Genomic DNA, 11,322 nt, shown 5'->3' on the forward strand with positions numbered 1-11,322 from the left:
TCCTCCCCTTAATTTTATAAAGGACAGGTCCATGTCTAGGAGTTGGGTAACTGGAAAGGATTATGCTCTGGAAGGACGGCCGGTCCCATCCTTCTTTGGCCAGTAGAGTAGCGTAACCAGAAGTTTCCATGGCTTTTCAGAAGTGCCCTGCCAGTTGTTGGGAGAGGCAGGTGAATCTCTTGAGTTCCAGGGCAGCCAGAGCTACTTAGAGAAACCCTGTTGCAAAGGGGGGAAGAAAAGTGGAGGCCTATGCTGACCTCATGACCTGGTGTCACCTGTCCAGTCTTTGCTCCAGGGAACAAGGTTCAGGGCAGCAGTGGACTCAAGAGTAAAAGCATCTAAGTACCATGACACCATTTACAGCCTGGCTGTTCCTTAAGGCGGCCCTGGCTTGACTGACCGGGAGTGTAGGGGCTTGTCCTGATCTTCACGTAGGGCTGAATTGGAGGAAGCTGTATGAGATTATTAAATTTAGGTATCCCAGGGGTCTGCTCAGCTTATGAGGACCAGGTAAAGAAGACCCTGACCGGGAGGAAGAAATGCATTTTTTTCCTTTTTACATGACTTTGTAGAGCAGATCTGAAATTCGTATTAATGATAGTGAGACTCAAGATAAAAACAAGACACAAGTTATTTTGCTCTGAAGAATGGTTTATGGCTTTGCAGGGTACATGGTGGGTTTAGCTGAAAGGGGGCATACAGTGACACCTTACCACATGGTAAGGAACATAACATAACACTGTAGGAACATAAGTGTGTTTCCACCATTTTCTCTGCAGAAAAGTCTCCACACCACAAGGTTTAGTGGTGTGTGGGGAAGGAGGAAAATAAAGCAGTCTGTATTGGGCTCGGCACTCTTGGGTGCCTCTTGCAAGACCATCTCAGTTCAGTGGGGATGATGTGATTCTGCTGGTCTGTGTGCCTTCCCTACCCTGCCCACATCAGTACTCATGGAAGAGAGCTCAGAAGTTACACTTAACAGCTACCAGGAGGTTTCCTGGGTGGGCTAGCTGGACCGTGCTTCAGCACTTGCAATGCCCAGGCTCCAGAAAGTTTACTTTAGGTTGCATGGGTGTGACCAGGAGCCTTACAAAAATACAAGACAAGGAAACAAGCCACCCAAGAAGTAACAGCTGAATCTGGAAGGCTTCCCATCCTCTACTGGCTATACTGGTCCAATGCTTGATTCTTCACCTGTAGAAAATAACAGGAGAGGCTGGCTTAGGGTGGGAGGCCCAGCCTAGGAGAGAAGGCCACCTGCTAAAATCTGGTTCCCAAAATTCCCCTCCTCCCCGTCTTGGACCTTTGGCAAGTCTGAGGCTATTCTGGATTCTTCGGGGGATAAGAAGGGAGCTGGAGATTGTCCGTGCTGAGCATACCCACTACACTGAAGCCTGGAAACCCAGAACCAGCAGGCAAGAGCAAACATTCTTTCCTGTAGACCATTCTTTTTCCATGGTAGTTGTGACTCAGGCCGTAGGGGCCATCGAGGATCCTCCTGAGCCCATCAGCCGGGGTTAGACAAGGAGTCATGAGGGGATTCATCACTACCAACCCTGACAGATTTGGGAAGCAGTGTGAGGCATTGGTAATGGAGGAAGATAGAGGAGAGCAGAGAAGACTTAGGCTCTTTACTACTATCCAAAGGGCCATTATCAGTCCAGATTTGGATTGTCTCAATTTAGGAACATTAGTATTCTGTAGCTTCCCTGGGGAGCAAGGAACAATGCATACTCAAGATCCTGAGGCAACCAACGGGATGAGGCCAGAAAAAGGAATTTTTTTTTTTTTCTTTTTTTCCTTTTTGTTTTGAGACAGGATTTCACTTTGTATCCCTGGCTGTCCTGGAACTCACTGTAGACCAGGCTGGCCTCAAACTCTGCCTCATACTGTGATTAAACACATTTACCACCACCACCTGGCTCAGAAAGTCAAATTTTAACAAGCCTGGGGTGTGCCTGGCATATGGAACATATTCTACAAAGTTAGAGTTTCTTTGTCTCCTTTCCAGAAGATAGTATTTCAACCCAGGACATCTGGCAGAAGCCCTTGGTATATATAGCTGAGTCAACGGAGCCCGGGTTGTCAGGATGTTTTTGTACACTGTGTAAAGACTGTATTATTCAAAGGCTGATTTCTGTGCCTTGCAGATTTGATTTGGGCAGACTTCGGCATTGTCATTTTTGTGAATGTGTCAGTGTTTTGTAAACATTGTTCTCCATCACCTTCTGATTGGTCAAATATAGAGCTGAACAGCCTATAGCTGAGCAGGAGAGTTAAGGTGGGACTTCCAGGTCCAGGGAGAACAAGGGGGTCCCAGGTGGGGACCAGAGAGAGGAGTCACCATTGGAGCATGGATGAAGAAGCAGGTGCCAGAGCAAGACTAAGATGGCAGGTGTTCGAATAGCTGCATATCTGCCCAGCTATGGTGCCTGAAGTGTTTAAGAAATGTAAAAGTCTGTCTCCCTGTCATTCAGAGCAAGAATGGGCATAAATAAAAACTTTGAATTTTACAGACTCAAGGGAATAAGAAGCAGAGGAGGGAGAGAAATGACTGTCCTAGCACTGCTCTTGGGCACAGATGGTAAGCCTGTCTGTACCCTTCTGTAAGTTCCTATGTAACCAAAGCGCCCTGTCTTCACTCACAGAGAGGCCACCAGAACCCAAACACATAGAGGGTGAAGAACATTCACTGATTGTCCCTTGTCTGTGTGTTGCACTGAGCTCTCTGCCTCTCAGTAGGCCCTCTGGCCCCTGGACACTCTTTGGGGCTCTGTATTTCTGCATGAGGAGCCCTCACTTCCAGGACACCTGTTCTCTTCCCTAGAGAATCAACAGTCAAAGTTTGGCGGTCCTGACTCAAGTCAGGAGCCTAGCAGTCATCTAGAACTCCAGAGAAGAAGAGGGAGAATGAGACAGCTGCTTCAGCTCCAGATGTCTGGAGGGTACTGGGACAACCCAGGGGTCACAGAGGCCCTCTGGCCTTGGGAACAGCCAGGAGAAATGAAGGAGAAGTACCATGCTGGTAAAAGAGGTCTACAGTCAAGAGAAATCCAAAGACAGAAGGATCCCAGTGCACTGGCATCTTCAGGATCTGAAGAAAACGGACCCATGGAGGGAGTGGCCTGGTCACCTCTTGAGTACCTGAGCTGTGTGCTGATCCCTCTGCTGCTCCATGGACTCCAGACTCTCCAGCAGGCTGTCCACCTGGGCTTTGATGCTGCTCAGCTCCCTCCTGATGGAATCAAGCTCCTCAGTCTGTACTGCTGAGAGGGGCAGGGTTGATGAGCACATGGCCACAGAGACTGAAAGCGGTACTGCAGGGGCTTTCTAGCCTTCCCTCCTGTCAGATAAGACGACCCAACGCCTCCCTAGCACTGAAGCTGAGGGCTGTACCCCTTACTCACCTTTCACCCGGCCCAGGGGCAGAGGACTGTTCCTGCAGGCCTTGTAAGGGCTGTAGGTGTTCTTGACCCCTGCACCTAGCCGAGTCCTTCCAGTCCTATGGCTCTCGGCTGGCACTTTGTTGGTGAGTAGCAGGATCCTCTTGCTTACCTCTACCCTAAAGAGACAGGACAGGAGGGAGAAGTCAATACACCCGGCTCCACCTCACCCTACCCCAGGACACTGCTGGCAAGACCCACCCATCAACTAGTAGGGTATGCCTTCGTATTCAACTCGCCACGTAGTTCAAGTCACAGTTGAACTATACGTACAACTGAGGAGGGGGAACCCCAGTCTGCCTGGCCCTCCGCTGAGCTTGAGAGAGCGAACCACAAACAACCTCCCCGAATCACCAACACCAGCCCCTCCACCTCTTGGCGGCTCTAGCATTTATATACCCTCTGGAAAGGTCCCAGAATTCCAAACGACACACAATCCCTCAAACTATTTTCAACTGGCCAAACCATGCCTCTGCTAGAGCATGAGGCAACTCGGAGCTGACGGTCCGAAGCAGCCCCACGTCCCCACACCTGGGATTAAAACAAAAACAAATTCTTATACTATTTCTGTGTTTTTAAAGAAACCAAAGTTCCATAATTGTCACTACACTTCCTTTCTTTCTTCCTTTCTTCGGTTGGCCTCAAACTCCACGCAGCTGACTGAGGCTGTGGACTCCGGTCCATCCAACCTTTTCCTGCAGCCCTTCCTTTGAATGTCAGGGAGAACACAGCAAACCAGCTTCTCCCTGATTGGACTCTTAATCCCCGCCCCCGCCCCACCCCAGGTTCCAAGCGGCAGGAGGGGGAAAACCGGCTGTACCCGGCTGTCTAGCCAGAGCCTGGCCCTCCAAAGGCCCTTCTGTCTGAGCCAGGGACTGCTGATCTTCGGGATCTTGGTCCGGCAAAGGATGAAAGGGGAAGAGTTAAGCCAGAGCCCAAGGTCGCAGTGTGGGTGTAGAGACTTTAATCCCGGCGTGGGAACTGCCAGAAAGCAGAGGTCAGAGAGCCAGAAGGAAGGGATAAGGCTGCCGCCAGGCCACCTGCCGCCGGCTGCAGGCCGTGGAAGACGGCGAGCTCCTAAGAGATACCAGGCTCATAGGGCGGCCTCCCCTCTCTTCACAGGGAGGGCTGAAGCGTCTCTGCAGACTAGTGGGTGTCGAACGTGCGAATACACAAAGCGTTGGGTCCTGTCTGGGTGAGCACATGGAGTTGGGAGTTCGGTCTAAACTTAAGAAACAACTTCCTGCTGCTGTCGCCCTACGTGCCCAGCTCAAAAGCAGGCTCCGAGGGCCGAGTGAAGGGTAGGTTGCCCATCTGCCCCTCGAGCCTGCACGGTCCCCACCGCTGTGATGGGATTTCCGGCCATCTCTGCTTCCTGGCTTCAGAGGTCGAGGTGGGCGGTCCAGGACGGCTCCGGATTCCGGCGGGTGGGAGGGAGAAAGAGAATGAGCAGGCGCAGTTCACACTGAGCGCTTTAGACATGGAAGAGACTAAACATCCCAACCAGCAAGATCCCCTCCCAGCCAGTGAGCATTGGTGGTTCAGTGGTAGAATTCTCGCCTGCCACGCGGGAGGCCCGGGTTCGATTCCCGGCCAATGCACGGCCTAAATATTTTTTTAAGCAGTTAGAAAAGAGAAACAGGGTTACTTCTATAGCCTTGCCTGTGGCAAACAGGCAGGAGCCTCCCAGCATACAGTTAGTTCCTTTCGCTGCGCTGAGCGCAATGACACCCTTCTTCCCTCCCACCCGTCTTTGGCTTTTCCTTTTTCTTCCAAGAGGAGCAATCTGGTTTCACTGGGGCTAATGACTGCAGTCTGTCTAAAAACTTGAGGTTTCCCACACAGAGAAAGAAGAAAGGAAAGGAAGAAGAAAAAAAAAAAAAAGAAAATTAAGAGAGAGGGGGAAATTAAGAAACCTAAAATATAACGTTTTGTAGATGTCTCTATAGGCAAAAACTAGACTACCTCCCAGAGCTCTGCTTTGGAAAAGGAAGGCACCCGTGTGGACCATGCCTTTCCCCACGTCATTCCCTCCGTGTGGACCACATCCACGAGAGGCAGTTCAGCTTCTCAGTGCTCAGAAAAGCGCATGCCCGGGAATCTGGTCCTTTTCTGAGGGCAATCGAAACCAAGAGGGTCAGACTGACTACGCTGTTGCCATTAACTGGGGAAAAACTTGGTGGCCCTCATAAGACTCCACCAGTCCCAACGGAAGTCACTTCTGCCTGCCTCAGCGCAAGTCTTGAAGGCCCAGAAGCCCTTCTGGACAGAGCCTGAGTCCCTGCCGGACAGGCTCACTACCTCTTACACCGCCACAGGCAACTACTTTTCCCTTAAAGTGCCCCAACAGAGGCTAACAGGATTGCAGCCAAGCCTCCCAGGCCAGGAAAATACGGATTAACAACAGCAGTGTCAAGAACTGAACAGGTCCCACTAGCCTCAAAATGGCTACGTTAAAACAACAACAAAACAACGAGCATGATTGTTGGCTTGTGAACCTTTCAGCAAAGTAGCTTAGTGTCCTTGGTCCTAGGAGCTGAACTCAAAGTGTCAGTCTTGGTGGCAAGAACCATTACCTACTGAACCATCTCACCAACTCTGTTCTTTTTGTTATTTATTCGTTTAGTTGGTTTGGTTTTTCAAAACGGGGTTTCTCTGTAACCCTGGCTGTCTTGGAACTCACTCTGTAGGCTGCACTGGCCTCTAATTCAGAGATCTGCCTGCCTCTACCTCCCAAGTGCTAGGAGTAAAGGCAGGCACCACTATACCCAGCCTGTTATTATTTTAATATCTGATATGTCCCCTATCCAAGGATTATATAGTGAATAGATTTTTGGTTTAGGGAGATAGTCCTTGCTGTACTCATTGTCTCCAGGAAGGGTTTACCCAAAGCTTCAATCCCAACACTTGAGAGACAGAGGCGGGAAGATCTCTGTGAGTTTGAGGCCAGCCAGAGCTACGTAGATCCTGTTTTAACATTAAATGAATGAATGAATGAATGAATGAATGAATGAATGAGAGGAAGGAAGAGATATGGGATGGGGGCATTAGGAGAAGATGAAGGGAGTTAGTGGTGACTAGAAATGATCATTATACATTGTATACATGTATGAAACTCTTAAAGAATTAAAAAAATACTGTCTTTAAAATAAATAAAATAGCCTTTAATCCTAGCACTCAGGAAGCAGAGGCAGCCCGATCTCTGTGAATTCATGGACAGCCTGGTCTACAAAGAGAGTTCTAGGACAGCCAGAGCTACACAGAGAAACCCTGTCTCAATAAAAATCAAAAAATAAATAAGTAAAATAAAAGACATATAAACACACATACAAAACAAGAGGATGGTGAGGTGATTCAGGGGGTACAGGTACATGTCACCAACACTGACAGCCTGAGTTTGACCCCCAGGACCCACACAGGTGAAGGAGAAAACCAAGTCTTGCAAGTTGTCCTCTGATTTCCACACAGAAGCCAGAATCATGTACATGTACACTTGTATGCATGGACACACACACACATACATATATACACATGCATGAACGCACATGCAAATTAATAAGTGTAATTTTTTAAAATTCTAAAGCACAACAAAAAGAGAAGTTTTTCTAAAAATTGTTTCAGGTGTGCCAAGCTAAGGACAAGATGCCATCAAGAAAGGTTACCAAACATCTATATTTAGGAAAAAAAAAAAAGTTTCTGATTTCCCAGAGGAGAGGTTCTCCTTGGAGGACTCCCTGAGACAGGAGGATGTCAGGTTGTGTCATCCTGATAGTGTGGCATGCACTTTGTCATTTCCCTTAGTCAGGGACAAAGCCTGAGGCTCAGGAATAAGTCGCAGGACTGAGCATCCTGAGGTGCTGGGTGGGCAGCACACTTAGGGAACCTTCTAGATTCCTTTTCCCATCTCAGGGGAATTCATACAAGTGAGCAACCAGCCTCCCTTGCTGACAGGATAAACTCACCAGAAGATGGTCCTGTCCTGTGGCCTCTTCTGGCCTCGACGGCCAGGCTGGGGCTCTGCAGCCATGTTGGATCTGACGGTGAGAGAAGAGAGGAGCAGAGGTGAGGGGATGAAAAAGAGCCACAGGAGGGTGGGTCATGTGCACTCATCAGCGGTCAACTTGGCCTTGGACAAACCCTAGCGGCCCCTGTCTAGGTCTGTGCTGGGGCTCCAGGGAATCATCCTGGAATCCTGGGCTGGCAAAGTGGCACTGTTTCCTTGACCCAAACCCATAGCCCAGGCCCTGGAGTTTAGGGAGGTACCGTCAAAAGGCAGAAGGAAGAATGGTCCTTGTGTCCTCTGAGAAAACACCCCGCCCTGGGCTGGGTTAACTTTCTTTGTCCTCCTGCTACCAGCCAGGGAGGGAGAGCGCCTGTGCAGGCCACCCCGGCACTAGCCACCATCACCAGGCCCACACTCAGCACCTGTTTCTGGGCTAAGCCCCAGAGAGCCGGGTTACTGGGAGCCAGAAACCAAAGGAACTTTTTGAAATTATTTTTTTTTATTATTGGGGTGGAGCACACACCACAGAGTGTATACGAAGGTGGACCAACGTGCTGGGGTCACAAGGATAAAACTCAGCTAGTCAAGCCAGACAAGCACTGAGCCATCTCGCTGGCCTGAAAAGGGGACTTTTTTTTTCCAGACAGTTGTGGGGGTTTTTTTGTTTTTTGTTTTGTTTTGTTTTTTTTTTAACACAAAGGAGGTGAACACCCGTGCACTCTGAAGGCTGGACAAGGAGAATGGAGAGTTTAAGGTCAGCCTAGACTACAGATACGTTTAATTTACTTTATTATATTTCATAAGCATCGCTGGCATTTCTAATCACCCCCTGCCCATAGTTCAATTTCTAGAGAATGCTGGCTGTGCTGCCTCCCGTTCTGGGCCCTCTACTTTCTGCTCTGCTTTCTTCTTCCGTTTTGTATAAGACAGAGTCTTACTTAGGAGACCAGGCTGGTTTCTAAGTCACAACTGTCTTACCCTAGTTAGCCACCACAAAGCCACAGGCATTGACCACCACACCAAGAAAAAACATCTTAAATTCTAAACAACCTCTTGGCTCACATTGAGTGTGGCAAGAGAGAGAGAGAGAGAGAGAGAGAGAGAGAGAGAGAGGTGTGTCTGGGTGTTTCTCGCTGAAACTGGAGCTAGACTGGCAGCCAAAAAGTTCCAGCAATTTTCCTGTTCCCAACCCCCAAGTGTTGGGTCTAAAGGAGGCGCCTGGCCACAACTTTCTTTTTCTTTTTTCATGTAGATTTATGTCACATGTACTTAAACACTCAGGAGTGTCTTCTCAATGGATGAACTAAAATAGTTGTGTCCCAACCAGAAAGCTGGGACACAACTTGCAGGATTCTGTTTCTTATCATGTGGACCCAAGCTGAGACAGAGCCTACATTCCTGAAAGAAGCTGTAAATACTTCTCTCTAACTTCCTTTCCCAGCCTTCCTTAAAGTTAGGGCCTGGGCACATTAGGACTTCCAATCAGACCCATAGACCCAGCTTTCAAAGATGGTTGCATCTCTGTTCCACTTTTGTGGTGTCAGGTGTAGCTACTGAGCCTAGCAGAGGCAATGGGATCTTCACGAAGCCAGCTGTACCATGCAGTCCCTTACAGATCTGATCTTCTTACTCTCCCATAGTCCTGGAGCTAACAAATGTCTTCCACAGACTCATTTCTGCTTAGAGTTGTCAGAATTAGTTTCTATAGCTTACAACCAAGATTCATACAAATACAGGACCAAGAATATGTGGAGTAGTTAGAAGCCCTGTAGAAGCTAGTTGGCAATTTAACGCTGGTAAGTAGCCAGGGGACAGTGAAAATCCAGCTAGTATTAAGGGAAAGGGCTTCAGCAGTCCACGGCATGTGTGGTAAGGCAGTTAATCCTGTGGTCCCTTAGAACAAAGAACCCATTAACTGCAGAGCTTTGCAGGACCTAATGGCTCCTGCCATAAAGGTACAAAGATCATACTGAAGTCAACTCTCTGCCTGTACAGAAACCAGTATTTGAATAATGCGAAGACAACCTCTACACAGAGCATGACAAGATTATCCCAACAGGTGTTGTTTCTCTCGTTACCCTGGAGAGGCAGAATGCGACCTCTCGGACTCCCTTACTATGTAGTTCAGGTTGGCCCAGAATACAGAATCTTTTTGCCTTAGATCCCTGAACACTGAGATCACAGATCTATGACACTAAACCGGGGTTACAAGCAGAAACTTTCGAAAGCACCGGATCCAGTTCCCATTGCTTCTTATCAGTTCCCCCAATACAGAAAGGATGTGTGGCTATTTGTATTTATTTAATGTGCCTGTGCATGCGGCAGGCAGAGGACAGCTTACCGGAGTCAGCTAGCGCCTCCCACCAGTGAGTCCCAGGGATTGAACTTCATCTGCTGAGTTATCTTGCTGGCCCTATTTATTAATTAACTTGTTTATTTCTTTATTTGTGGGTTTTTCGAGACAGGGTTTCTCTAGACCAGGCTGGCCTCAAACTCAGAGATCTGCCTGCCTCTGCCTCCCGGAGTGCTGGGACAGGCGTAAACCACTGCATTCATCTATTTATTCAGCTATTTTTAACACAGAGTCTTGAGGCAGGCCGATCTCTGTGAGTTCCAGGCCAGCCTGGTCTACAGAATGAGCTTTAGGACAGCCACGGCTACAGAGAGAAACCCTGTCTGGCGGGTGGGGGGAGTCTTACGCTATGGCCCACGCTGGCCTTGAACTTACGATGTTGCCCAGGTTGGCTGAGATAATTGAATTCCTCCAGCCTCAGCCTTCTGAGTGCTGGAATTACAGGATTGAACCACCACACCTGGCAGCGTACAGAATTTATGTAGTCTTGGATAAACAAACACCCTGACCTAGATAAGTTTGCCACATCATGAAAATAAAATAAAATAAAATAAAACAAAGTCCCCAGATGAAATTCCACAGAGACAGGCATATGGTAAGTCGGGCCCCGTAAGCTTTCCAGAACTTACTATGAAAATCCACTATGAAGCACAAAATCTTTCTGATGCATTAGCCAGTGCATGCCAACTGAATAACCTGTATTTTTCCTAGGACTGGCCTAGGTGGGATATCCGTCTCTACACCTGCTGCGATCCTAGCAGTGACTAAGCCTCCGCTAGGCCTCCGCCAACTCTGGCAGCCCAGTACACTGAGCCCGGAAATTGGGGTGGGAGGTTCTGGCGTCCGATGTTCCCCTTCCGTCCAATTTCAGCCCGGGAGGCTGCCGTCTCCAACACACCCGCCCACGGAGGACCCTCTCCCCACCGATCCCCTGTGGAAAAGCTTGGACCAGGTGACAAACTCCAGGAGCAGTGGGAGGGATAGGGGCGGGTAAAGGGCGGGGCCTCGGGCCCAGCAGCCGAGGTTGTCTTTGTACCTGAATCCCAAACAGTTTAAGATTGCTTCACGTTCTCTTCTCTCCAATACGACTCTAACTACAGGCATGGGCCAAGTCAAGAAAGAAGGGCCTCTCTACCTCCGGGCAAGGCATCTGAAATGGTAGGTAATGCTTGATGAAGCCTGCTTCTGGCAGACATGGCCAAACGATGAACTTTTATAGACTGGGGAAAACAGACACCTTGGAATAGAACAGTTTGCCACATCAAAGAAAAATAAAGTCCCCAGAGATCGGCGTATGGCTACTCCCTCAAGTGTCCAAACTATGAGTGAGCAAACAGCGGTCCTTCCTGTGTGCCTCCCCGCTGTTATTAAACAGGGTAAATCGGTGAAAGAAAACAGGATTAAATGGTAGCCAAATTGACTAGGTTTCTTTCTCAGCTGTGTTACTCAGCCTCTCAGCTGGCATTTCTTTGACTGTAAGATGATATTTGATGTTAAGGTCCTGTGAAATAGCACTCCATAGG

At 48.8% G+C, this 11,322-nt stretch overlaps 1 protein-coding gene and 1 non-coding gene across 7 annotated transcripts; one reads left to right on the forward strand and one right to left on the reverse strand.

Annotated features, from left to right (window-relative positions):
• Window positions 1-642: 642 nt before the first annotated feature.
• LOC129686976 (heterogeneous nuclear ribonucleoprotein C-like) lies at window positions 643-10,483 on the reverse strand. 6 transcript variants are annotated; one of them, XM_055621217.1, is made up of 5 exons: window positions 10,429-10,483; window positions 7,406-7,477; window positions 3,408-3,562; window positions 3,145-3,266; window positions 643-1,194 (listed from the first exon to the last, which is right to left on the reverse strand). In XM_055621217.1, the coding sequence occupies exons 2-5, from the start codon at window positions 7,468-7,470 to the stop codon at window positions 1,159-1,161; spliced, it is 378 nt and encodes a 125-aa protein (XP_055477192.1). In that variant the 5' UTR covers window positions 7,471-7,477; window positions 10,429-10,483; the 3' UTR covers window positions 643-1,158. The 6 variants fall into 6 exon arrangements, 4 of the variants coding, with proteins under 4 accessions (XP_055477192.1, XP_055477190.1, XP_055477189.1 ...); XR_008721721.1 differs by lacking the exons at window positions 7,406-7,477; window positions 10,429-10,483 and adding an exon at window positions 4,264-4,983; XR_008721720.1 differs by lacking the exons at window positions 7,406-7,477; window positions 10,429-10,483 and adding an exon at window positions 3,843-4,164.
• Trnag-gcc (transfer RNA glycine (anticodon GCC)) lies at window positions 4,974-5,044 on the forward strand. Its single transcript has one exon. It is a non-coding gene; the product is annotated as a tRNA-Gly (tRNA).
• Window positions 10,484-11,322: the final 839 nt, after the last annotated feature.

This window comes from Psammomys obesus, unplaced genomic scaffold (genome assembly GCF_907164565.1).
Source record: "Psammomys obesus unplaced genomic scaffold, mPsaObe1.curated_primary_1811, whole genome shotgun sequence".
Lineage (NCBI taxonomy): Eukaryota > Metazoa > Chordata > Mammalia > Rodentia > Muridae > Psammomys > Psammomys obesus.

What these genes read in the sequence shown, in the direction of transcription:
- LOC129686976 (XM_055621214.1), bottom strand. Translation starts at nt 4,925, where the DNA reads ATGTCTAAAGCGCTCAGTGTGAACTGCGCCTGCTCATTCTCTTTCTCC. An exon ending in CCGGAAATCCCATCACAGCG is followed by an intron (nt 3,563 to 4,785) that starts GTGGGGACCGTG and finishes CTGTCTCTTTAG; the next exon opens with GGTAGAGGTAAGCAAGAGGA. An exon ending in GGGATCAGCACACAGCTCAG is followed by an intron (nt 1,195 to 3,144) that starts GTACTCAAGAGG and finishes TATTTTCTACAG; the next exon opens with GTGAAGAATCAAGCATTGGA.